The sequence below is a fragment of the Filobasidium floriforme genome (assembly GCF_021052385.1).
Source record: "Filobasidium floriforme strain CBS 6241 chromosome Unknown HD553scaffold_26, whole genome shotgun sequence".
Classification (NCBI taxonomy): Eukaryota; Fungi; Basidiomycota; class Tremellomycetes; order Filobasidiales; family Filobasidiaceae; genus Filobasidium; species Filobasidium floriforme.
The window spans coordinates 361,625-386,321 of NW_025763647.1; the positions used below are offsets into that span (position 1 = coordinate 361,625).

Here is a 24,697-nt window from a genome sequence, read left to right on the forward strand (position 1 = left end):
AGAATAGAGAAGGTCATCAAAGTGCTTTCGTCAGAGTTAGGGAAAGCCGCGCGCTCCTTCCGGCAGATCCCGGGATGCGCTTCTAGGTGGCCCGGCCAGCTGAAAATGCAACGAAAGGGCGGTCATCCACCTGAGCACCGAGCACCTGTCGACTTGCGTTGAAAAGTCCTTTCTACATCTACGCCGATCCATACTTTGTCAAGCCATCCAATACAAAGAAAGAACAACGCGATAAGTGTCCCGAAGTCGAAACGCGCAGAAAGGGCAAAAAGGACAATCCATGGCGGGATTCGAACCCGCAGCCCTCTCATGTGACGACTATTCATAGAAGTGAGAAGCGCTAACCATTGCGCCACACGGACAAACAAGGAAAATCCGGTTGATGTACGAAACCAAGGTCCAAATGTGTAACTCGTCCATTCAAAAAAGGTGTAATCTATCACATCACATTGAAGCACGGTCGGGAACGCGTACTCACCGCCGATATCACAGCAGATTTACCTGGAGACAAACACGGCCATGATGCCACAGCGGTATGTCCCTGCGTGTCTTGTTGCTTCATCGAAATCAATCTTGGCTGCATAATCATACGGGCTAGCGGGTTTCTTCTCCATGAAACATGCTACAGGCTCTGGCGAACTGCTGAGCGATAGGCGAGCGGACATACTCTGCCGATATTGGTGCTGTCGGGTTCGACGCTCTGCTGCATCTGTGCTCGAATCGTACCGGAGACTATTCTTCAGTTCTCGAGTCGGGGGAAACACCCATCACCAGCTATTGTACCAAAGTATGCGAATTGCTAACCAGACCGAGACATAAGTAGTGACGGTGAACAGTCCAAACAGAAAGATGCGGGCTGTCGCGCTTCGATCGAGTCTAGAGGCGATTATTGCTCCCGACTATTGAGTCACAGCAAGAGCGCTGAAACTTGATTCAGTCAAACCAAAATATCCCATCTCATGAGTGAGCGAGACGAGCGCGTCGTCAGTGATATTCGCATGAGGTTCTGGTCGTTTCATATATAGATCTACAGTATGCCTGTGCTGAGTAGTGATAGAGACCAACATCTTTGAGACGGTCTTGGGTCGATTGATGTAGGTGATTGCGTGGTCGTTCGTCGTACGTTATTTCGCAACGCGAAGTTTGTAGTCTGTAAGGGGTCGGGGAGGGAACTATAGTGTAGTCGTTGGGAAGGTATTGTTGCCAAGCTTTATCGTATGGGGCACTCATCGACTCGATCGTAACTGCAACTAGGCATTGAAGCTGCGCCGGCATCATTCAGCATGACCCTATTTCTCGTGACGTGCCATCCCCACGACTTTTCACATGCCATTCAATGTGACGACAATTCGTTGACCCATGCTCATGGCTCGTGGCTACATCTATCCTCTCAAAGTCATTTCGATGAAAACTTTCCGAATCTGAAGCTCAAAGTGCAGGGACGTTAGCAGTAGGTGACGACACCCTAACGCGCCACGACGCGATGATATCTTGTAAACCATTCGGCGTCTTACGGGGAAATATATTGCGACGTCAATGTTAGATCGATGCCACACGCAGTGTGTGCCATTTGGAGATGGTGCCTCTCTCGCCTCCTTCTTGACTCCCCGCAAGGTTGTCAAGTAGCGGATTGTGCGCGATTGCAATCTTTCCAAGTTGAGTTGGCACCCGCGGGCGCAGGGGTGAGCACCAGGAACGAGGCGGCAACCGGCGTGGTCAAATACCCCGGAGTCGGACGGATCGCTACACGACAACGTAGAATGGGGAATGGTGTCGAAAGGTGAGATTCGGAAGAGCAAGATAATATTGATGGCGGTTGGAGAAAACCCCTAAGCGATAATGATTGAACCATCTATCTGCTCGCTAGCAAGCGCGTGATCACTTCGGCCAGCTTCTCGAAGGATCATCCGTGTGCGACACTCTCGGCGACACACGGCCTACAGGATTGTATTTCTCATCTTGTCAAAGGATCACCTAAGGCGTCAGCGGATGGGACCATCTTGTGTGAGTATATAGGATGGGCAAATGTACCTTCACGAGTGGTAAGGGGCAACCTTTTCGCCCATCACGAAGGACCCATGCCTTTGTCCTCAGCTGCAAGCATGCTCACATCGAGTATCTGGATCCGTCCCTACCAATTCGCATTGGACGTACCGAAGACCGTTCAGGTATGTTTCTGCCCGTTTTGGATATGAGCCATCGGTTTCTCACCAGATATAAGTTACCCAGACCTTTTTCAAGAGGAAGGATTTCGATGCAGATCATTTGTTTGCCAATTGGGAGCCCTCTTCGGAGTCGGCTGATAGACTTGAAAGGCTTCAGTGTCGTCACAAGAAAACCATATTGGAATGTATCCAGTCAAAACAGTGGATCCGGATCAAGGGAGACGGCAAGGAGCTTTGCCTCGAGAACCATACTCTTTGGGCTGGGTATACTGCGGTGGAACAAGCTTCTAGTGCAGCCGAGAAGCAAGGATATGCTACTTTATATGAAGGCAAGCTATACAGTAGCATCAAACGTGAAGAATTCGATAGTCCTCCTCCCAAGAGAATGGTACTCAATTCTGGCTGTAACGACAACGTCAAACTGGCATTCAGAATCCAAGCGCCGCCAAGAATCATGTGGTCCAGTGTTGGCCGCTCAGAGGAGCCCCAGAAGTTTTATCCTTGTAATGTGACTTTTTACCATCGCCTAGGGAATGAAGAGGATGCTCCTGAGGGATCCAACGACAGCGAGATCACGGACGGTTCTCAGCCTACTAGGCGTCCATCTGCCGCTACTCGCAGCCTAACGGATGCTCATCGTGGAGAGTAAGTGGCGCGGAATGATAGTTCAATTTACCCGTCAATCATGGAAATTATATGATTCTGCCACAACAGGTCTTCTGCGAGTGATGGTGTACATCAAGAGAGCATGGTACACGTTGCTCCTGGTCAATCCGTTGATACTGAAGGCAATCCGCCCCGGACGAAACAGTGGTACAGTGATTTTGTCGATGATGGGACCACAGAGTCCTTCCCCGCTTGACTCTCGTCAATTGTACCCAGATCGGATCGGAAGAGCTATCATGTCCTTCCATCGATCGTGTCTGCCTTGTATATGCTATCTCTGACAGCAGCAGAGATCAACTTCTGGTGTCGCATACGAGAACTCATGAAACGCACGAGACGATGTGCATGATCGGAGCGCTCGCTATATAGCATATCACCCCTCATGATATACAGTCACGAGCACATTCTGCTTGAGCGCGACTACTATACCTTGCCTAATGTGTTTCCGATTATAACGCCGTAGGAGCTAAACGTTTTGGACTGACTCTGTGATATTCGAGCGAAACCATGGTGATATGTTCTCTGTCGCGCTTCACTCTGTAGTCTCTGTTTGACATTCATCGTCTAAGGGTCATAGGACTGTACTAGACTGGAGAACCGGATATTTTTGCCCTATGACTGGATAGTATGCCATTATGTTCCCTGGATGCGAATGACCTCCTTCCTCGGGGTTTTAATGGGTCGCGAGGAACAAAGGAATACAATTTGTCTCACTGGGAGCTCAGTACACTCAGGCCCCGTTATAAGTGCAGCCTACATTACGGGAACAGCTCAAATTCTTTTGCTACTCAGAATACGACAAAAGCAATATCAAGACAACATGTCGAGTGCCGAAGAATCCGACGTCAAAATAGCTTGGGTAATCCTGGGTCACCGTCTTGTACATGATGTCCATTCTCTGGAGGTAAGCCATCAGGCAAGTGATCTCATTGTTAAAGCTCAACGATTACCACTATACAGAGATTTCTAGAACGCACGAGAGGGATGTATGATAGCGATCATCTGATCTGGGCTCGCGAACACGGCACAACGACAGTCCAGGAAGACACAGCAAGGGACTTAAAGGAAACAATACTTGGTTGCCTGCACGGCGGATGGCACAAAAGAGAGTGCTTACAGACGTCTGAGGTGAATCTGGATCCTTCAGAACGTAGAAAAGCTCGCCTAACTCTTTATCACAAGGTTGATTCCTTCCTAGCGTGCGTGAGATACTTCGCAATCCAAGAGGCTACCGACTCATTTCCTCAAGCAGAAGCGTCGGCCCTCTCAGCGGTGGGAGTCTCGGTCGGAGAGGCGTACCATAGCGTATCCAAGGCTAAACTCCAAAGCGCTGCAAGACTGCTTTTCTCCTCGAAAATGAATGAGAAGGTCCACATTGCTCTCAGATCTGGAGCCATAAATGAGACGCAAGCTCTTGTACCAGGGTCATCTCGCAAGGAAAACAGGTTCTTCTGTACAATCGATTTTTACTTCGGGGACATTGCCGGGGTCACAAGTTTGAGAATTCGGGGCAAGCAGTCCTCTCATCATTCGTCTCCTCCCACCAGCAGGAAGACTTCGAGGATTGTAGCGAGGTCAAGAGCTGAAGGCGGGTGAGTTTCATGATACATAACCTTTGAGGCGCGATCGTTTGCCAACGTGATTGGCCCGCTTACACTAGGACTACGAGTAGTTCCTTACCTAGCGCAGTACAGACGTTTACAGCCTCGTGAGTGGCAACAGAGACCTAGGAAACAATGTCCGTTCTCTGAGAGACTGATCGAGGGCTCTGTACGGCATTTGTCCGCAGGCTTTCAGTGTCGCAGCAGACAGTTGACACTCAGAAGCAGACGGTTGACACTCAACAGCAAACAGCTACGACCCAGCAGCAGGGATTTGACCATTTGTATGACAGCCTCAACGATTTCCTGCGCGGTAACTATCAGGGAGCATAGACTACCTTGCTCTATGGCTCATTTACTGTCGTCTCGATACGACCATGCGCTTGATACACATTTCCGAGTCGGGGATGGAACGCCTTTGTGCTTCGACAATATGATGATCGATGCATTCAACTGCAGCTGGCACAGACCAATTCGATTCGTTTCACATCATGTATCGTGGGCAGTCATCATCTAATCATCACAAGCTCGTCAAGTCCACAATATACCCACAAGGCCCTTATCTTTGCTATTCTAACCTGATGCTACACTGCGCGACGCCTAGGGCCTTTCATGTCGTCGCTACTGTAGGCGCCCACTATCCTCCCCCTCTTCCCCCACCTCCTCATCCTATGCATCCTACAGCGGCAAGCTTGGTCGGATCTTCCCAAACCGACGGTTCGCGACACGACCGCAGTGAATAGGAACAGGATGTGATATAAGATCGATACGGTCGTAGATAACTACCACAATCAAAGAAATAGGGACGGGATGTCTCACGCAACGGCAAAATCTTGACGAACCGCTTGCACCATTTAATTGTACTTCTCCTTGATGGCCTTCTCAGCCGCCTTAATTATCGAAGACAGAAGGCGATCTCTCGAGTCGCATCGATATTAGTGTTCGCAAGATCAGGTCAACACGCGGACGGTGGTGCAAATTGCAAACGGCGAATTTTGCGAACCGGTAGCTGGTAGCATGATACGCCCATTGAAAGTCAAGATGTCACGCTTCCAGAAGAACACTTGAATGTCCCGACGGAGGACAGTGCGTTCAGCCCGAGGCATACCCAAACACATGAACGATGGCAATCACTGAAATCGAGAAGGTCTGCGCAAGCAAGGGCGAAGAAGAAGCCATCGACCAAGGAGAGAAGAATATAATGGATGTTCGGCTGGATGTAATACAACCGCTAAAGTAACGTAGAAGGTTCTCGCGCAAGGACCTGAGGTCCAACCGCTTGTGCGATCGACGTTTACTTCTTCTTGTTGGCCTTCTCGGCGGCCCTGAGGAGGAACAGTACAGTCAGTATGACAGTGGCGGGATGAGCGCAAAATAAAAGGCACGTACTTGGTAACCTTACCAGCCTGTGAGAATAATAATGAAGAGAGCAAAGGATCAGCGACACGTTGAGCGTAAAATTATGAGACGACCTGGTGCGAACCTTTCCGCTGTGAGATCGCAAAGAACAAGGTTAGCAATTCAACTCTTAATCGACCACGTCAGAATCTCGACTCACTCGGTCCTGTGAAGCACGAGCGCGAAAGTGGAAAGAGATATGGATTAGCTACGGAAGACTCAATGGTTGCGCAGGATGATATGTACTTCTCGACGGTCCTGTGGAAAGGGTAGGGAGATCAGCTATGGAACAGCGAGCGAAAGCGTGGCACGAGACGTACTTGATAACACTGAAAGGATCAAAGTCGAAGGACAAAGCAAAGAGTCAGCATGGTGAATCGGGGAGTGGCGAGAAACAATCTGTTCGCACCCAACGGCAACGGTCTCTGCAAGAACGAAATGTTTCGGGTTAGTTCGGGTTCTCTCGACGAACAGCAAGAAAGAACGGGGGACATACGCCTCATGTCTGTTAGATTAGAATTTAGAAGAGATGAATGAATGAGCGCACAATCTTCGAAAAGCGAACGGACGAAAGCAATACTCACCACGGACCTGTTGGAAGGGAAGAGATGAATCAGGTTAGTGACCGAAGACAAACGAAGACGTGAGGGAAGGGCGTACGGCAAATCGACCCAAGGGAGGGTACTCCTGGTAAGACTCGACACACATGGGCTTGGAGGGGACAAGCTTGACGATGGCGGCGTCACCAGACTTCAAGAACTTGGGGCTGGCCTCCATGACCTTTCCGGATCGTCGGTCGATCTTCTCGATGAGCTCACCGAACTTGCAGGCAATGTGGGCGGTGTGGCAGTCGAGGACGGGCGCGTATCCGGCACCGATCTGACCGGGGTGGTTCAAGACGATGACCTGGGCGTTGAAAGAAGCGGCCTCCTTGGCGGGGTCGTTCTTGGAGTCGGAACAGACGTTTCCTCGTCGGATGTCCTTGACGGAAACGTTCTTGACGTTGAATCCGACGTTGTCACCGGGGAGACCCTCGGGGATCTGCTCGTGGTGCATCTCGACGGACTTGACTTCGGTGGTCACGTTCGAAGGAGCGAAGTTGACGACCATACCGGCCTTGATGACACCGGTCTCGACTCGACCGACGGGAACTGTTCCGATACCACCCTGTAGGTTGAGCGAAGGTGGCGGTGGTTAGCGAAACAGGCTCGAGGTAGAGCCGAGGCACACCGCGGACTCACGATCTTGTAGACGTCCTGGAGGGGAAGTCGGAGGGGCTTGTCCGAGGGTCGGACAGGGGGCTCAATGGCGTCGATGGCCTCCAAAAGGGTCTTACCCTTGGCGGCACCGGCCTTGGTCTCCTTGTTCCATCCCTTGTACCAGGGCATGTTGGTGGACTCCTCCAACATGTTGTCTCCGTGCCATCCGGAGATGGGGACGAAGGGAACCGACTTGGGGTTGTAACCGACCTTCTTGATGAAACCGGAAGCCTCCTTGACGATTTCCTCGTATCGGTCACCGGACCACTGTGGGCGTGAGGGAAGCGAGAGAGTAAGCAAGAGACCTGGGAGCGAGAACGATCTCTTCGAGACTGACCTTGCAGGTGTCCATCTTGTTGATGGCGACGATGAGCTGCCTGACACCGAGGGTGAAGGCGAGCAAAGCGTGCTCCCTGGTCTGACCATCCTTGGAGATACCAGCCTCGAACTCTCCGATACCGGAGGCAATGATCAAGATGGCACAATCGGCCTGGGAAGTACCAGTGATCATGTTCTTGATAAAGTCTCGGTGACCGGGGGCGTCGATGACGGTGACATTGTATCGGGGAGTCTCGAACTTCCAGAGGGCAATGTCGATGGTGATACCTCGCTCTCGCTCGGCCTTAAGTTTGTCAAGGACCCTAAAGAGTGTCAGAGCGACAGGTAAGCGTCACGTCGGCGGTCGAAAGGGATGTGGAAAAGGCGTTCGCTGTTGTACTTACCAAGCGTACTTGAACGAGGACTTTCCGAGCTCGGCAGCCTCCTTCTCGAACTTCTCGATGGTTCGCTTGTCAATACCACCACACTTGTAGACTAGCGAGAGGAAACAGGACGACGATCAGACAATGTTCACGAGATGCGAGATGTCGACGGCTCCACTCACTCAAGTGTCCGGTGGTGGTCGACTTTCCAGAGTCGACGTGTCCGATGACAACGACGTTGACGTGAGTCTTATCTTTACCCATTTTTGTAGAAGTTGTTCTGTGATGTTTATTCAGAGAAACTCTTGAAAAGAAGAAGAGAAAAGGAGGTCGGGTAGATTGGTTGATGAAAGGTTGTATGTGCGGGGACCGTGGATGTTTATACCAAGGCGCGGGAGGGGGCAAGGGTGGCGAGGGCAGAGAGCGCGCGCGGAAAAAAACTGTCGAGCTGGCAAAGAGGGAGGGGAATGTTCGAGAGCGTGGGAAAGCGCGAGAGCGACCAGCCCGGAACCAACGTTCGTGAGCGGGGGTTAGGCGGGGTCACGGGACTTCAAGGTATTCCCTGTATACACGTCGCCTTCAATCTTTACGCCCGAACACCTCCCTTTCGCGTGCACGAGGCGTTCCTTCAAGCGGCAAGCGGCGCTTCTACCTGTCACCACACCCTCAAAACCTTTGTCGATTCCAGTTAGCTGTTCAGAGCCAAGTCACGTGAGGAGCTTAGACAGAGCTCTCGGCATCGATGAAGCCCGAAGCCATCAACCGTCGATGGCTGTGAAACCCGGTGCGTTTCGACAAGACACAGAATTCGCAGGTCGCTACAGGCTAACAGCTACCAGATCAGAGAGGTACCCTGTCACATGAACGTCAACCCATTCCAACTTGAACAGTCCTCCTGAGCTCGGCGAGCGCAATTGACGTCTCGCTTTTTCATACGGTCAATCCATGACTGTATTTGGTCGACGATTGCTAAATATGACGACCCTGCGAACCGATGAAATCCCTAATGCCACAGCCCTCTGGCCTCTCGCTATATATTACCTCGAGCTGGTCCAATCATCCATCCACAATCCCGACGATTCACCTCGCTTACTAATCCCGACACACCCGGTGCTCATCCCTTCACACCGATTCCTCCTTTGCGTTCCATGTCGTGCCGCGCCCACGCCCGCTTTCCACCCAAGCGGTATCTAGGCAATGCGCCCGAAGGTGATTCGACGGTTGATCGCGTCTGTTGAGGTATATCACTATGAAGTCCGCTGTCTGCGAATGTATATTAAACATAGAGCTGTGTATCCGCTAGGTGAGATTAGAAGCTAGAAGTGTAGTTGAGGTCGATGTTCGGGTTCCGCCTCCCGTCCTCTGTCTACTTGATTGAAGCAGAACGTTCAATCTCTACGGCGCGGTCGACATACCGCTCCCTTCCGAGGCGAATCATCAAACTACGTACGATACCCATGCGCATGGGTCAAACATTGACCTGATCAGATCTAAGGTCTTGGAAAGAGATCTCACTTTGGAAAGAAACGAAGTGCTACCCGGTAAATTCTGCATCTCGGACGACGATACTATCGTGCTGTTCGGTAGTAGCTGTACGAAGACTGATCACGACGAGCTCGGCTGTAAGAGTGCAAATACTTGAATGTTCGCTTCCCAATACGCCTGAAGCTACTCATCACTGTTAATCGAGAAAACGGGTCGACCTTGTCTGAAAACATTGAAAAATGCGACCCGAGGGATTTCATGCTTGGTGCTCGACTAGAATTGAGGACCGGCACCCCCCATATTGACCAAGATATAACCTGAACGGACTACTGCCTCGATAGCTCCCTCGAGCTTTATGACACGAATCGTCCCATCGTCCTCCTTCGATTCACTAGTCATGCTCAGACAGATATTGTAGGTAAAACAGACTCAAAATGACAGTGCCCTCACGTCGCGCTTAGACGACCACTTGCCACCCGGTCCGGAATCGTGCTGCAACTTCAGGGTCGTGCAAGTGAGCAATTCGAGAAGAAATCAGAATTGAGTTCGAACCTGCTTCAAAAGTCACGTTCCTGCCTATTCGTGATATAGACAAGCGATCGTACATCCAATCAACTTGAGCGACTTGAGCGAATGCAAGGAGACGACCTCTATTAGCCAGATCGACGTCGAATAGTGTTTGAGACGATTGACGATTGTATCTAGATTTGGGTACCGAAAGTCTCGCCAATGATCTTGCAGAGGCATCTCGATCAAAGCTTTGTGCGTGATCCAACCTTCGAGGGTCACAAACTTAGCAATCAGACAACCAAATTACGCAATGGTCCCTCCGAAGTGATATTGCGAAACGATGCGATAGATCAAGACATGGCCACGACTTGCTTTTCCTACATGCAAAAATACAACGAAAGAATGGACAAGACGAAAGATATACCATGGCTCACCTGGAGTTTACCGTTCGGATGACAGTTCCGATTGCAAGCGTTGCAACCTGATCGAACGGGACCAAGGCAAGAAACGGGTCAGCGTTCTGTTTCCGACAACGTGCCTAAAATTCAACAGCGAGAAAGACGATGAAGAACCCAAGATTGTGTGCCGATATCAGAAAGTCTTTGAAAGCATCGAACCGTACGAGCGATTGGTCCATCGGTTCGTGAGAACGCCCGGTCGTCACGTACGGCCCCTGTGATAAGAGGTACCAGATGTAAGGAAGCACATATCGCTTCACTCTTCATTTATGGCGTTGGATTCGGTCGAGGGGAGAGGATCGATTGATTCGAGCGGACGGACAGTCAAATGAGGCAGTAAACACTCACGATTTCGGGCTACCGGGTTTCGCAGCCGGCACTGACGCCCTGGAGAGATTGTATGCCGGAGATCCCGCAAATACTGAGATGGTCTTCCACGACACAACGTTGCTGGACCGAAGGTTGTAGGGCGCGATCATGAAGTAAACTAGTCGAGAAAAAGGATGGAATAGAGTGCTCGATTAACAGCTTCAAAAATTCGCTTTCTATACTTCGAAGGATCAAGGTGGAAATAAACAAATCGGTAGACAGGCATAACGCGTCCGCGGTGTCGCGCGTCGCAACCTGCACCCGAGTTTCAAGTTGAAATCGGTCTCATCCTTGGCTCAGACAGGCGCATGATACACGTTACAAATCCAGAAGACAATCATAGCCTTTGCGAAGCAGCTTCTCACTATCGTTCGCTTCAGCTATCTGTTTATCATTGTGTGATGCCTCCTCGAATTAAGCCTTCTCCTCGTAGTGTCCGGGCCCATCGGCCTTGTTATTGGTGTAGTCGTTCTCCACGGCCGTGCTCGGGCCTTCGTAAACGCGAACGTTGGTGTCTCCAAAGAGCATCCCCTGCCGAACATGAACAATTTTTCAGTATAGCTATCCTGCTATGCGACCTTTCCGCGACTCACGATCTCCTCGAGCGACCTGTGCTTGGTTTCGGGGAAGAGGAAGTACGAGACGATCGCGTTGGTGACGTTGGTGACGACGTAGATCAAAAAGTATTTCCAGCCCAACTTGTCGAAACCACTAAGAAAATGAGGCGAAGCCAGATTAGAATCGGAGCCCCAGCATCGCTCTTGTTACAACCTACATTGGAGTGATCTGTCCGATGATGACGTTGTTGAGCTGCAATCGAGACGTCAGGCATCAGCCTATTATCGAATCGATAGATATAGCGTTTTATACGGACCCAGTTGGATGCAGTAGAGACGGCAGTTCCGTACGCTCGCTGGTTCATCGGGAAGATTTCAGACTGTGTTTGTGGCAACAGAGGGTCATGGCAGGGGGGTGTATCGAGGTCGAGAGGTGAGCATGTGACGGGCAGTGGATGCGCTACCTTGAAATCGCTCGTTTACCTGGTAGATCCAACTGACGGGCCCGAAAGAGGCCGAGAAGGCCCCGCTGAACAAGAAGATTGAGGCCAATCCGGCGATACCGACTCCCTGGTTGCTGTAGGACGGGTCGGAGAACTTCTGAGCGATCGCTGCTTGCCAAGCCAAGAAGATGGCCATCAAGATCGGTCCGATGATCAGAGGCTTGCGTCGTCCGAAGCGGTCGACTATCATCGGAGAATCATCAGCTCAGTCAGGTTATATCAACTTTGTCGAACATCTAGATGCTCACCCAAGAACTGAATGAAGATCCAGACGACAACGACTGATATTTTCAAGGTCGCGCAGTTCAGCATGCGCCTTCTTTCGCCCATCGCATATTCGGGACTCACCTTGCCAAGCCCCCGAAATTCCGTTGATAAGCAAGGTGTCATTACCAGTGAACCCGAGGTTCTTGTAGATGGTGGGCCCAAAGTAGTTGCTAAGAGACCGTTCACACCAGAGTTAGGGTGGCGACGACACGCGAGACGGGATAGGCTTTTGATACATACTTCACATTGACACCAGTCCATCTACGAGATTGTGATTGTTGAGAGGCTGGGTGAGCAACTATTGAAGCATTGTATGGTTTGGACGACTTACTGGCACATCGACTGTACCAAACATCCGCACAAAGTACGGTGAATGTTGGGTCGGCTGCTGACGAGATCCTTGTAGCTGGTAATGAGGTTCTCCTCCTCTACGATGACAACGAAGATGTCAGCTCGGCGGCGTTCTAGCATGTTGTGTCGGAATGCATCGGCCCACCCCATCGGATCTGATCAAGCATCTCGTCAAACTCGGATTGCACGATATCCTCTCGAGCGTTCCTTCGACCTCCGTGGAGTCGGAACAGAGTGGCTCGGGCTTCTTCATGGCGGCCTTGCTTGGCGAGCCACCGAGGCGAGTAAGGTAGTACAAACATGCCGCTGAAGATAGACGCGTCCATGGTATTTAGAATGTACCACCATGTAGCATTATCGTCATCAACTCACAACAGAAGGCCGACGGCCGGGATAATTTGAATAGCAAGAGGAATCTAAGAGCACAGGATTCATAATCGGTAAGTTTTGAGGCACTGTCGCGCTCCGAAAGAGATGCTTACACGCCATTGAGCGTTGTTGCCCAAGAATTGACAACCATATCCAACCCCTGTTGTCATGACTAATTGTGAGCAAGGAGAGCGATCGGCACATGCGGACTATCCAGGCATAGCTCACAGTTCGCAACCTGTTAATCGAGAGCCAGGGTAAGCTATCCATCCCACGAAACGCCAACACCAAAGATGACGCTTACTAGGAAACCGATAACAATCATCAGCTGGGTCCAGCCGGAAAGGAGACCTCGCGCGTGTGGGGGCGAGATCTCGGCCTGTAAAGATGCGGGTTGTTAAAAAGAACCGAACGGGCATCAAATTGCATTCTCGCGCTATACCTGGTATACCGGCCTGAATTTGGGGAAGATATAGATCAGCAACCATTATCATATGAAGTTAGTGTCAATTCGGCGACTTACACGATCATCGACAATACTCCGATCGACACCCCTATCAACCAGCAAGGTTGAGCTCGATACTTTGCGTAGCGCGCGCCTTGCAACCTCCATCGCTCACCAGCAATGACGCGACCCACGATCAACATGGCGACGTTGACTGCCCCCGTTTGAAGACCACATCCGATAACCGAAATCAAAGCACCAAGCTGGATGGTACGCTTTCGTCCGAACTTGTCTGCAGTGCTTCCGGCCAAGAGAGCTCCAGCTGTACCAGACAATCGGAATGGTTAAGGTATGATCCTGCGTTCGTCAATGCGACCCCGCTCACCGAAAGCGCCTCCAGCAAAGGAAGAGACTACTGCCTATTAGATGACAGACGCTTTAGCCTTCAGCGACCGAGTATCCGCCGCTGTGACATTGATGGCAACTAACCCCTGTAGTGTTTGCACTCGGATTCCCAAAGTAGTGGTGAAAATGGGTGTAGCTGTCACTGATAACGGATCCGATGATACCACTATCGTATCCGAAGAGGAATGAACCCAGAGCGGCAAAGATGGCTGCGACGTAGTTGATCGCTGCGGGCTTGGTGTGAGTGGCCCTTGCGTGCCTTTCCGCAGGCATGAATTCGACCATGTTGTTAGCGTTGCGATACGGTGAGACTGGGAAGCGCACGTGGAACCCTTAGCGTGAACTACAAACAACCCCGCGATCACAGCAATCTTGTTATCCTACTCCTTGACCTTCAGTATATATTCACAGTACATGATGTGGGGTACTGTAGGGCTTCCCTGGACACCCGAGCAAACCAGCGAGCCTGCGGGGCAGTCGCTGAACGGTGTGCCGCCTTGATACAGATTTTAGCAGCCGTCACACCACCTTCACCCATACTTGAGATACACGCAACGTTTCGTCTTACACTACCGAGCAAAGGCGCGCATATATTCCGTAGATGAGACTGGCACACCGCATGAGACGGCCGGGGTCCCCCTGTGTGCGTGTGTTTTACGATCAAGAGGGGATCAGCTGACGCGCAATCCCGGTTCCTGGGTTTATTTTAGGGCCCGCGAACGCCGAACGGCGCGCTCGAAACCAAATGGTTTGGGAAGCTTCTACGTGGATCTCTGATCTCTGCTTTACAGCGAGGACTCTGGCAAAGACTGTTCGATCGACTCGGATCATTCCGTCAATACAACCCATGCTCCACGATCGCCGAGGTTGTGACTTCGGTGTGCCGTGCAAGCAGACGCCCGGCTGCGTCTTAAATGGCACATTCGACCCATGTGGTGACAATGCTTGCGATTGAGCATTTCCCTTGCCGTCGAGTATCAAGACATACGGCCCGCTGCCCAGAGTCATTCTGTATCCTGTAATCCAATTGTCATCAAGGTCTGATCGGACTGATCGGGCCGATAGACTGTATCATCAAGAGATGATGCACGCGTGCCGCACATCCTCACAAGATGGGATTCGGCAAGAGAATGCCAGATACAGGTCCTATCAAATATTTGACCTCATTATCCTCGGCTTGGATTCTATTATGGAAGAGCACTAGATATCAAGATCTCCACTCGAAAAATCAATTATAGCCCAAGGTCGGCTGCTCGGACCTGGCAGAAGTCGAGGCTGAACGTGCGCTTCTGCTCGCGCGCGCACATTCGATCTGTCACGTCGAATCCCTCAAACTCGCCGATTGTCATACTGTTCAGATCGTATAATCTTATTATTCGTATCCGTGAGGCGTTTCCGGCGATCGAGAAGCGTTGCTATGTGATGGACATGCTCGTTTTGGTAGCGACCGATACGCTGCGCAGAATCCGGCGTGTCCAGGATACTCGCAGCTTGACACAAGGCGGCCGGGACGTCGTAGGTCGCATAGCTTGTAAATTGAAATACCTTGCAAGCTTGACGGGACTGATGAGGGGGACTTCATTCTTTCCTAGCAGTTCCACCAATCTGTACACCTTGTTTTGTTGATAACCATAGCGATCGACCATATGGTTCCATTGCACACAAACTGCTATTATACGGATCGAATGTCATTCGATAGCAATTCTGCTATGTTCCAGGCTAAAGCCAAATGCGAACTCTTTGAAATTGTTTGACTCGCTCTGCTTGAGAGAAAGCTGAGAGTCAGGATTCTCAATAGCCGCGGCACTTGTCTAAAGGGAGAGACAGCTCAGCTCCATGCACACCTCAGTATCTCGGTCCGCCGTCGTTGATCTAATAAGTCCTTCATGTTTCGGGCACTCAAAGCACTGATTATGAGGCGGCATAGTGTATGATTTGGGAGGGTGTGCGGCCGGTCCTTGGTCGGTATATCCGGGTAACCATACATCGTCAGGCTCCTTCTCTCAGTTCTCATCGTCCTCATACTTATTTTAATCTGCCGCATTGCCCTTCATGGCGGACGATGGTTACACCTGCTACCTGCGTCTATTGCTTGAGCTGAAACAACCTCGTCAAGGTCGATCGTGCCTTGCTGTTTGCGCCCACGATCACGTCGTTGTCGCTTCCGGGCCTTGTAAGCTATGGTACAAATCATAGTCATCTGACCATCTCAAGAACATATCTTGTGAAGTGTTTCAGCTCATGCCATGATCTTTCAATCGGAACATGCAGAAAAGGTGAAGGGCAGGGATAAGCGCCATTTTGCTGACTAATCAACGTCGCTCGGATCCGCCACGGCACGCGATGATGCATCATCATCATCATGAATGATGGATGAAGCTGCTCGAAGGTTCAGGAATGCATCTTAACACAAGATCACAATCGAAGGCAAGCAAATCAATCAGGCTACTTGAGCACCAGCTCTATCACCTTAGTTCATATCTGGAACTGTTCTTTAGAAAATAGCTCAAGTCGCCGTCGAAATGTCCGAGGAGATCACAATGTAAGCCTCTCCGCATCGGCCACCTCATCACCTCCCGCCGCTGACGACCCATTCTCATTCTCCATGTCCACTCCTGTCTTGGAACTCTCCTGCATATCGACAACCAAATCTTCAGAAACATCAAAGGCCCTTCCGAGCTCAAGCTCTCGTTGACCGTCTCACCTTCGCTCCTCACTTCGGAGCTCAAGGCCAAGATCAACGAACAGACTCAGATCGAGCCCGAAAGGCAGAGGTTGATCTATTCCGGCAAGGTGCGTTTGCACACTAAAATGGTTAGACGAAACGAAACAAGACTGACTCGACCGACGATGATTCGTAGGTTTTGAAGGACGAAGAACCTCTGTCGACCTACAAGGTCCAGAACAACCACACCTTGCACCTCGTCAAAGGCGCCGCCAAGCCCGGTAGCACTCCGGCCCCTTCCGCATCCAACGCCTCGTCTTCCCCTTCGTCCACCAACGCTAGTGCTGCTGCCGCCGCTCAAGCTCGAGGCGTACCGACCAACTTGAACGCCGGGTTGCCTTATGCCGGAAACCCGTTGGCTCAGTTGGAAGGTGCTATGGGACATGGGTACGGTGGAGGTACCTTCAACCCGTTCGCCCAGATGCCTGGAATGGACGGGCAGAACTTGAACGATCCCAATGCCGTGAGTCGAAATGTCATCGGCCGCTATGATAAGACATGGACTGGGAGCTGATGCCGCTAGCGCTCGCTTCGAAAGATGGCCAACATGCTCAATAACCCCGAGGCAATCAGCCAGGCTATGAGCATGATCACTCCCGAGATGATGGACCAGGTCAGTCCGTTTTGATCGCATCACGTGTTCTTTGTTTGCGATACTGATTTGACGCTTGATCTCGCTTCACCTTCCTTTCATCTCCTTTTCTTTCGCCTGGTTTGCCCTTACTTGGTCGTCATCATCATCAACCTTTACCACGCTTGGATCCACATTATACGCTACGTCGCAACATAATGACTTCCACAATCCCGGATCCCAATACCTTTCTCTTGCTCGCTCTCGCCCTTCTCCTTTGTCCACGGTCTGCCGACGACGCCCCGCCTGCCGGTACTCTGCTCGATGGCACTGGATGGACGGACATTCTCATCGATCAGATCATCGCTTCTAACCCTTCGCTCAGTTCGATGGGACCCCAGGTCAGGGAGATGATGAGGAGCCCGATGATGAGGCAGATGATGTGAGTCTGCGTCCGTGGATTCGGCTGGGCACGACCGTATTGACATCGGCTTATCAAATCCATTTTTACAGGTCCGACCCCAACATGATTCGCCAGATGATGGCGATGCAAGGCGGAATGGGTGGAGGAAGTCCGTTCGGAGGAATGGGCGGTGCTGGCGCTCAGAACCCGCTCGTCGCTGGATTTGGCGCTCAGGCAGGGGAAAACAATACGCCCTCGACCGGAGGAGATAACGCTGCGACGGGTACGCCCGGTCAGGCGGCGGCCAATCCGTTTGGGATGAACCCCGATATGATGCGTATGCTCATGGGTATGGGCGGCGGCGGCGGTGGTGGTGCCGGGGGTGCCGGTGGACTCGGTGCACTTGGCGGTCTCGGAGGTCTCGGTGGAATGGGGGGATTCGGCGGATTCGGTGGAGGTGCTCAACAGCAGACTCCTGCTGCCGAGCCTCTGCCTCAAGATACGAGGAGCCTGGAGGAGAGGTTTTCGAACCAGTTGCGAACCTTGAACGAGATGGGTCTGGTCGACCCTCAACAGAACTTGAGGGCGTTGAGCATGACGGGCGGAAACGTCGAGGCGGCGATCGAGCTCATCTTTTCCGGTCGTGAGTGCTCGTTATGGTGCTCAATTCGATCTCGAAAGGCGCATAGAGGTTGACAATTCGTTCTCTTCGGTGTGTAGGTGTACCCGCTAGTTCTTGATCGGGGTTGGGCTTGTCGTGGCGCGTAGTTTCGAGTTGTATCACGATCCATATATATGAACTTCGTAGACCAGTGTGTTGAGGTAGTGCAGGTGGATGATCCGGTGAGGCGCCCCCGGAAACGGTACAAACACGGCTGCGGTCGGTCGTTCAGACAGGCCGATGATTGGGAGACAGCGATCTCGTCACGGGCATGTTATTGTCGACAGCGCCTCGCACCGAGCCTATAGTCTCGAGCAATTCGTCGGTCTCAGCCATTGATCCGCTGGCCGTCGACGACATGGTAACCATGGGTGTCGGCATCCCGGTTGTTGCAGCTATTGCAAACGACGAGCGCAAACTCGTTCTCGCTTTGGCTAGTCTACCAGTATATAGCACGTTCTGCTCACGGCACGACAGCATTGCTTTCCGTAATACACGATCGATGCATTACCTTTCGTAGCTTTTGGATGTGGTCTAGACGATTGTCCGATCTCAAGGTAAAGACACAATGGGAAAATGATTCTGATGCTGAATCCCCGTCGTAGCATCTCGCTGCTATATAGCGAGTGAACGTCCGTGTCAGTCTACGAGACGCGCCATCCGCTTCGAATGTCCAGGGATCGGCTGAGAATACCGAGCCATGCAATCCAAACATCGATACCCAGAGCAGGTCGGCTGTCGGATGAGGAAGGTCAATACAGCATTACCTATATCACGGATTGGACGAACGGAGCCAGATTCACGTTCGCTACACAGGACAGCGATGTTCGGACAACCAGCGATGTTCGAACAACCAGCGATGTAAACCCTTCTTTCACTATGGCCCGCTCGCTTCGTCCAAACCAATGAACTCGTGTGTGCGCCTTGTGTAAACGTCAGTGGGATTATCATGATACATTTGTTCGGATCACGCTACGTGCCACCTCTATGTCGAGCGACCGGTGTGATGAGAGATGCGAAACCCAGGGTGATTCTGCTGTACTTTCCACGTTTCAGACCATTCCTGTCATGCTCTGCCGTGCGCGCACGGACAAAGTGCACGGTATGGAATGCTGAAAATTACCCAATTGACCAAGCCTGACAAGCCATACATTGGCATATCTCGAGCAACTTTGCGCATTGATGTGCACCTGGATCGCCTGAAGCTCACCGCGACTACGATTGTGTCACATCGTGATACTCATGGTATTCATGAACCAGTCGAGATGCTAGGGCGAAGCGGTGCGCATATGTCTAGAGCAGGAGGTTCATGTTGCATCACGGAATCATATAGGTCTCGTGTCGAGGTACCTAAAAACAATATAACTTCATGCCAACAAAAACGTATGGCTAGGGCAAAAAGAATCTTCTCCACCGGGGAGTCGAACCCCGCTCTCGCGCGATCAAGAACGATCTGTCAATGAAAGGCGCATATCTTAGCCGATAGACGAGTGAAGATTCGATGTTTGTGATTCAGTCTCGAAACTCATATCCGCAGCAAACTGCGCCAATCTTAATGCTTAAAGCAGACCTTTGCACATGAAAGCCTAGTCTGATATCAGTCAATTTCCGAAGCAGTCGAAAGCATGGGATTGGACCTGGCTGAAGAATCGGAATACATAGTATCGTATGCGCTGGACGACTGAATAGCTCCTTATACTCACGAAATTACGAATTGTGAAACCGGTCGATGTCGATATTCTGATCCCCGCGTGACTCGGTCATCCCCTTGAACCCCCTCCCGTGCACTCGAGAACAAGAGTTCAAGTATCGATTGCAGCATCGTCTAGCTGCCAGAGCCCACAAGCACCCTCGATAGTTCGACCGCAAGACACTTTCACCATGGCCTTGAATCGTGCCGAAGTCCACAACATGGCCGCAGGGCCTTCGCCGCTGCCAACGAGCGTGCTGCAACAAGCCGCTAAGGGCCTCCTCAACTACAACGGGACCGGTATGGGAGTCTGCGAGCTCAGTCATCGAGGCAAAGAGTTCAAGGGGATCGTAGAGAAGGCCGAGGGTGAGAACCAGTGTGCGGGTCTGGTGATGTGTGCACCTCGCTAACCTTGACATGGCATCCTCGCAGCCGACCTGAGGGAGCTCCTGCAGATCCCCGACAGCCATGCCGTGCTCTTCACTCAAGGAGGCGGTACGACCCAATTCTCCTCGGTCTTCCTTAACATGTTGGCCTACCACCGACTGAAAAGCAAGGATGTCCCTGCCGAGCAATACAGCCCTCCCACCGTCGACTACATTGTTACGGGAGCATGGTCGTCCAAGGCTTCGGCCGAAGCTAAGCGATTGGCAGTCCCCCCTACACCGAACGCTCAGGCATTGGCTAACGTGCACATCGCGGCCACTACCAAGCCGACCAAGTTCAACCGGGTTCCTCGTAAAGAAGAGTACAACTTTACCAACGACGCCGCCTACGTCTACTACTGTGAGAACGAGACGATCAATGGGGTGCAATTCGCTGGTGATGTGGATTCCCCCGCGGCCGTTCCCTTCGACCTGATCCCCAATGATGTCCCCATTGTCGCCGACTACTCTTCCTCGTTCATCTCTCGACCCATCCCTCACATCGAGCGTCACGCCCTGATCTACGCCGGCGCCCAGAAGAACCTCGGACCCGCCGGAGTCGTGGTCGTGATCGTTCGAAAGGACCTCCTTGTTGACACGAACGAGGCCGCTCTGCTCGGAGGTGTCCCTGTCTGCCCGATCGAGCTCGAGTACAAGATCTTGGCCGACAACGGATCGCTGTACAACACCCCTCCCGTCTTTTCGATCTACGTCTCGCAGCTCGTGCTGAGGTACCTCATCGAGGAAAAGGGCGGCATGGCCGGGGTCAAGGAGACCAACGAGAAGAAGGCCAAGCTGTTGTACGCCGCGTTGGAAGAGGCCGAACGCAAGGGTCTGGTCAGGCTGACCGTGAGCGACCGGGAGGCGAGGAGCTGGATGAACGTGACATGGGTGATCGACGAGGCGGACGGGGACGAGGAGTCTTCGAGGGAAAAGAGGTTCTTGAAGGGAGCCGAGGCACAGGGTTTCAGGCAGATTAAGGGACATCGATCGGTGGGAGGTGAGTCGATTGCGAAGTGTCCTCGCTTTGTTCTAGACAATGTAGCTTAACGAATCATCTCGTTGTCACTTAGGTATTCGAGCCTCGATCTACAACGCCGTTTCGCTCGAATCCGTACAAGAGCTCGTCAACTACATCAAGAACTGGGCCGCAGCTGAAAAGTGGATGTAGAACGATCTGTGATTTCCAACCTATAGACAAATAATACTCATACCGGCTTGAAGTCCGAAATCAGAGACGATCCTCTTCTTGCTTCCTGTCTTTTCTCGTCGCTATTCTGACGACTGGCTACGCTGGGATAAGGCTATCGTATCTAACAGCCCTCATTTCCCTCTTGCCTCTTGCTATTCTCTCTAATGAGATAATCAGCGGTCGACCCGTAGAATCTGAATTCTCTGGGGTGAGTCTAGTTCGTGTATGCGTTATCAAGTCGCCGATCCTGATCGACCCGATTCCCGGGATTTCGGGTTTGGGTCGAGCGATTGAGTGACGCAGCAGCTGCAGCCAGGTCAACTAGCAGCTAGCAGCTTCCATGAACTGCTTGATCCGTCTTTCGATTACCTCACAACCCGTATTCACACTCAATTCCCTGACTCGACCTCCAGACCCAAAAAGCCTACGAGCTAAACATCCATTCAAATCGAGAATACAAAATGTCGTCCAAGAGGTACGGAGGTTCGAGAGCTACCGATGGCCGACCTGTACATTCCGAGCTGATGGGCTCCTTTGGCCGACGTGTACTTTCCTATCAGCTTCAAGATCGTCGTTCTCCCCGGTGATGGTATCGGTGAGTTCATGTCCGACTCGATGATTGTCATGTATCAACCTGACAGTAAGCTCGACCTTCACATTGCCAGGCCCGGAAGTCACCGGCGAAGCCGTCCGAGTGCTCCAGGCCATCTCTGCCAAGACCGACCTCGAGCTCAACATCGAATCGCATCACTTTGGAGGAGCCGGGATTGACAACCACGGCGTTCCTCTTCCCGACTCTACTTTGGATGCATGCAAGAGCGCCGATGCCGTATTGCTCGGTCAGTCTCGAGAACAGTTGCTTCACTTCTGTGTAATCACGTCGCTAAACTTTTGTCTTGCTCTACCGCTTGCAGGTGCCGTCGGAGGACCCAAGTGGGGTGTAGGACCCGTTCGACCGGAACAGGGTCTCTTGAAGCTCCGAAAGGAGCTCGGACTGTATGCCAACATCCGACCGGCCAACTTTATCAGCGAGGGTCTTTTGGCTCACTCTCCCTTGAAGCCTGAGATCGCCAAGGGGACCGACATGATCGTCGTCAGGGAGTTGATCGGTGGAATCTGTAAGTACAGTTCCGAACGGGCAAATGCTAAACCGAACACCGTTATTAAGATTCGTTTCGATGCGTCTCTCAGACTTTGGTGACCGAAAAGAGGCCGACGAGGATGGTGTCGCTTGGGACCAGGCTACCTACTCTGTCCCTGAGATCGAGCGAATCACCCGGGTCGCCTGTCAGATCGCCCTCTCTGCCGAACCTCCTCTCGCCGTACACTCGATCGACAAGGCCAACGTCTTGGCCACCTCGCGACTCTGGCGAAAGACGGTGACCGAGTTGATGGAGAAGGAGTACCCCCAGTTGAAGCTGGATCACGTCTTGGTCGATTCGGCCGCCATGATCATGATCGCGAACCCCAGGAAGCTGAACGGTGTCATCCTGACCGAGAACCTGTTCGGAGACATGTGAGGAGGAGCTGGGTAGCGAACTGAATAGTGATATCTCAGGTTGCTGACTCTCTGCTCATCATTCTAGCCTTTCCGACGAGAGCTCCGTCATCCCCGGATCCCTCGGTCTCTTGCCTTCCTCCTCACTCGCCGGAGCACCCGACCCAAAAGCGACCGTCATGGGTCTTTACGAGCCGTGAGTAGCAGATCTGTTCTTATCGGTATCTCCTGTACAGCTCGATCTGACAAACATCCCTGCGTCGCATCTCGAACCCACCAGTATTCACGGTTCCGCACCCGACATTGCCGGCCAATCGATCGCCAACCCCATCGGAACCATCCTCTCGGCTGCCATGATGCTCCGTTACTCGCTCGGCAAGTCTGAGGAGGCCACCCTGATCGAGAGCGCCGTCGCCAAGGTCCTGGACTCGAAAGCCCAGGGTGGGTTCGACTTTAGGACCAAGGACCTCGGGGGCGACAGGGGCACCAAGGAGGTCGGTGACAAGATTGTCGAGGTCTTGGAGAAGCTCTTGGACGAGCGCAAGTAGACGCACCGATATGATGGAAAATAACGTAGATCAAAAGGGAATGTCATATAGTCTAGCATACAACATGCGAGAAATCGTCGCGTAAACTGCCGGGACTGAGAAGACCCGCTTTGCAGCACGTGGCCCCATGAAGCGTTGAGGGCGAATTTCGATCAGGTCGCAATGACATTTGCCAATTTTGGCGTCATCCTTGTGAATGTCGGTGATGGCCTCGATGATTGCGGGCTTCTTGTCGGTAGTAAGGTTCGTGTTGGAGGATTGGCGCGAACATCGACATCCTGAGAGTTTATTTCCCGAGAAGTCGTCCTCGTCCCCTCGGCAGGCGCGAAGCCGAGCAGATGACCAAGTTTCGTAAGATCGTCGTCATGCTAGGAGAGAAACTCTGTACCTTCGTACAACAACTCCCACGACGTCCACACAGTTCAGTACATATTACACAACAAGCACACAACCTCTGAGCTAGTCAATAGCATGTCTGCCTGACGTTGACGGCTCTAAGCGTACCCTCTCGTGCATCGGTCTAGCAATCGACCTCCACCCAAAGAAACCGCTGCAGTATGGTCAAGGTCTTCAAGCACACTCATCGATAGTAAGTATTGCTACGACTCGAGTCTGTCTGTTTCAAGGCTGATCCTTAGGTGGATATGTTCGCAGCGACGATCAACCCTCGACCGTCCTACTGGCATTCTATTTGCGGTACCCAAACCCCCACGCAACCCATGTTCTCTCATGCGATGTGATTTCCCGCAAAGTCGACCCTGTCCGAGGTGCTATCACTACACAACGGCTCATCTTGAAGAAGGGGATTGTGCCGAGATGGGCGAGGTCGTGGCTCGAGAATTGGGGTATGATGGGCGGGGGTGGACTGGAAGCCTGGGTTTTAGAGGAGAGCGAGGTAGGTCATTTCGCATGTCCGGGAAAAGACGTTCGGTACTCAATGCCCGATCTATAGGTGACCATCGATCCGAGTACGAACCAGCCGGTCTTGACGTCGATGACAAGAAACATCTCTCACAAGAAGATCATTCACATCGCTGAGGGGATCGAGTTTCACCCAACAGCGTCCGGGAGGTGAGTAATATCGCCAGATTCAGGCAGCTGAATTATGCCGACTGACATGTTCTGCATTTCTCTGTTCGGTATCGGATGCCAGTCGAGGTACGATACAGAAGACGACCGCATACGTCTCGTCAAACTTTGGGTCGGGATCCGGGCTTTCAGCGTTAGTGCGGGGCAGGATTGAGCAATACGGTGCAAGCCGGTTCGAGAGGAATGCAAAGAACGTAAGTTTACAGCTGCCTGAGCAATCTATAATGAGCGATCTTGAAGTCAAGCTCATATCATATTCCTTGATCTCATAGGCTCGCGAGGGCATGTCTCTAATCCTCTCCCTCTTGCGGAACTACGAACCGCTCCCACATACGTCCGAGGCAGAGTCGGCCGCCGAATCTTTAATAATACCGAGGCCTTATGGG

At 52.0% G+C, this 24,697-nt stretch overlaps 9 protein-coding genes and 1 non-coding gene across 10 annotated transcripts; 7 read left to right on the forward strand and 3 right to left on the reverse strand.

The window, feature by feature from the left end:
* Positions 1-275: 275 nt before the first annotated feature.
* Positions 276-362, reverse strand: HD553DRAFT_t103. The gene has a single exon. It is a non-coding gene; the product is annotated as a tRNA-Arg (tRNA).
* A 1,185-nt stretch (positions 363-1,547) lies between these two features.
* Positions 1,548-3,027, forward strand: HD553DRAFT_326703 (uncharacterized protein; the record flags this gene model as incomplete). Its single annotated transcript, XM_046181726.1, has 5 exons — positions 1,548-1,780; positions 1,868-2,004; positions 2,095-2,168; positions 2,359-2,810; positions 2,880-3,027. The coding sequence occupies 5 exons, from the start codon at positions 1,548-1,550 to the stop codon at positions 3,025-3,027; spliced, it is 1,044 nt and encodes a 347-aa protein (XP_046033203.1).
* Positions 3,028-3,590: 563 nt separating this feature from the next.
* HD553DRAFT_337449 (uncharacterized protein) lies at positions 3,591-4,765 on the forward strand (the record flags this gene model as incomplete). Its single annotated transcript, XM_046182288.1, has 4 exons — positions 3,591-3,735; positions 3,792-4,423; positions 4,492-4,539; positions 4,621-4,765. Exons 1-4 carry the CDS (start codon positions 3,652-3,654, stop codon positions 4,763-4,765), a joined length of 909 nt encoding a protein of 302 aa, XP_046033204.1. The 5' UTR covers positions 3,591-3,651.
* A 1,683-nt stretch (positions 4,766-6,448) lies between these two features.
* HD553DRAFT_277689 (P-loop containing nucleoside triphosphate hydrolase protein) lies at positions 6,449-8,054 on the reverse strand (the record flags this gene model as incomplete). The annotated part of the gene is made up of 5 exons (XM_046178005.1): positions 6,449-6,997; positions 7,072-7,356; positions 7,427-7,730; positions 7,812-7,902; positions 7,973-8,054. 5 exons carry the CDS (start codon positions 8,052-8,054, stop codon positions 6,449-6,451), a joined length of 1,311 nt encoding a protein of 436 aa, XP_046033205.1.
* An 884-nt stretch (positions 8,055-8,938) lies between these two features.
* HD553DRAFT_326706 (uncharacterized protein) lies at positions 8,939-10,711 on the forward strand (the record flags this gene model as incomplete). Its single annotated transcript, XM_046181727.1, has 8 exons — positions 8,939-9,019; positions 9,077-9,093; positions 9,174-9,412; positions 9,617-9,689; positions 9,737-9,789; positions 9,981-10,037; positions 10,338-10,424; positions 10,617-10,711. 8 exons carry the CDS (start codon positions 8,939-8,941, stop codon positions 10,709-10,711), a joined length of 702 nt encoding a protein of 233 aa, XP_046033206.1.
* Positions 10,712-10,894: 183 nt separating this feature from the next.
* Positions 10,895-13,794, reverse strand: HD553DRAFT_352841 (general substrate transporter; the record flags this gene model as incomplete). The annotated part of the gene is made up of 19 exons (XM_046183724.1): positions 10,895-11,143; positions 11,206-11,323; positions 11,388-11,422; positions 11,487-11,549; positions 11,653-11,855; positions 11,921-11,953; positions 12,021-12,109; positions 12,180-12,200; positions 12,271-12,367; positions 12,436-12,596; positions 12,663-12,706; positions 12,773-12,819; positions 12,888-12,897; positions 12,964-13,038; positions 13,102-13,114; positions 13,183-13,213; positions 13,280-13,426; positions 13,490-13,523; positions 13,594-13,794. 19 exons carry the CDS (start codon positions 13,792-13,794, stop codon positions 11,027-11,029), a joined length of 1,539 nt encoding a protein of 512 aa, XP_046033207.1. The 3' UTR covers positions 10,895-11,026.
* A 2,113-nt stretch (positions 13,795-15,907) lies between these two features.
* HD553DRAFT_319141 (uncharacterized protein) lies at positions 15,908-18,018 on the forward strand. The gene is made up of 7 exons (XM_046180976.1): positions 15,908-16,051; positions 16,167-16,302; positions 16,371-16,697; positions 16,773-16,847; positions 17,165-17,247; positions 17,319-17,851; positions 17,929-18,018. Exons 1-7 carry the CDS (start codon positions 16,032-16,034, stop codon positions 17,946-17,948), a joined length of 1,194 nt encoding a protein of 397 aa, XP_046033208.1. The 5' UTR covers positions 15,908-16,031; the 3' UTR covers positions 17,949-18,018.
* Positions 18,019-19,485: 1,467 nt separating this feature from the next.
* HD553DRAFT_332650 (phosphoserine transaminase) lies at positions 19,486-21,312 on the forward strand. Its single transcript, XM_046182069.1, has 3 exons — positions 19,486-19,925; positions 19,992-20,984; positions 21,058-21,312. The coding sequence occupies exons 1-3, from the start codon at positions 19,751-19,753 to the stop codon at positions 21,153-21,155; spliced, it is 1,266 nt and encodes a 421-aa protein (XP_046033209.1). The 5' UTR covers positions 19,486-19,750; the 3' UTR covers positions 21,156-21,312.
* A 194-nt stretch (positions 21,313-21,506) lies between these two features.
* On the forward strand, positions 21,507-23,426 carry HD553DRAFT_301072 (putative 3-isopropylmalate dehydrogenase). The gene is made up of 7 exons (XM_046178652.1): positions 21,507-21,651; positions 21,737-21,771; positions 21,842-22,015; positions 22,091-22,294; positions 22,368-22,692; positions 22,763-22,870; positions 22,955-23,426. The coding sequence occupies exons 1-7, from the start codon at positions 21,638-21,640 to the stop codon at positions 23,220-23,222; spliced, it is 1,128 nt and encodes a 375-aa protein (XP_046033210.1). The 5' UTR covers positions 21,507-21,637; the 3' UTR covers positions 23,223-23,426.
* A 448-nt stretch (positions 23,427-23,874) lies between these two features.
* Positions 23,875-24,658, forward strand: HD553DRAFT_261066 (uncharacterized protein; the record flags this gene model as incomplete). Its single annotated transcript, XM_046177414.1, has 4 exons — positions 23,875-24,147; positions 24,175-24,293; positions 24,376-24,505; positions 24,584-24,658. Coding segments are annotated over 4 exons (597 nt in total), but the record flags the coding sequence as incomplete, so codon positions are not given.
* Between the last annotated feature and the right edge of the window lie 39 nt (positions 24,659-24,697).

Excerpts from the sequence above, each read along its gene's own strand:
- HD553DRAFT_319141 (XM_046180976.1), top strand. The coding sequence starts at position 16,032 with ATGTCCGAGGAGATCACAAT. Across the intron at positions 16,698-16,772 it reads ACTTGAACGATCCCAATGCC|ATGGCCAACATGCTCAATAA; the intron begins GTGAGTCGAAAT and ends TCGCTTCGAAAG. Across the intron at positions 17,852-17,928 it reads CGAGCTCATCTTTTCCGGTC|GTGTACCCGCTAGTTCTTGA; the intron begins GTGAGTGCTCGT and ends TTCGGTGTGTAG.
- HD553DRAFT_332650 (XM_046182069.1), top strand. The coding sequence starts at position 19,751 with ATGGCCTTGAATCGTGCCGAAGTCCACAACATGGCCGCAGGGCCTTCG. Across the intron at positions 19,926-19,991 it reads GATCGTAGAGAAGGCCGAGG|CCGACCTGAGGGAGCTCCTG; the intron begins GTGAGAACCAGT and ends GCATCCTCGCAG. Across the intron at positions 20,985-21,057 it reads GGGACATCGATCGGTGGGAG|GTATTCGAGCCTCGATCTAC; the intron begins GTGAGTCGATTG and ends GTTGTCACTTAG.
- HD553DRAFT_301072 (XM_046178652.1), top strand. Across the intron at positions 21,772-21,841 it reads TCTCCCCGGTGATGGTATCG|GCCCGGAAGTCACCGGCGAA; the intron begins GTGAGTTCATGT and ends TCACATTGCCAG. Across the intron at positions 22,871-22,954 it reads GTCATGGGTCTTTACGAGCC|TATTCACGGTTCCGCACCCG; the intron begins GTGAGTAGCAGA and ends CGAACCCACCAG.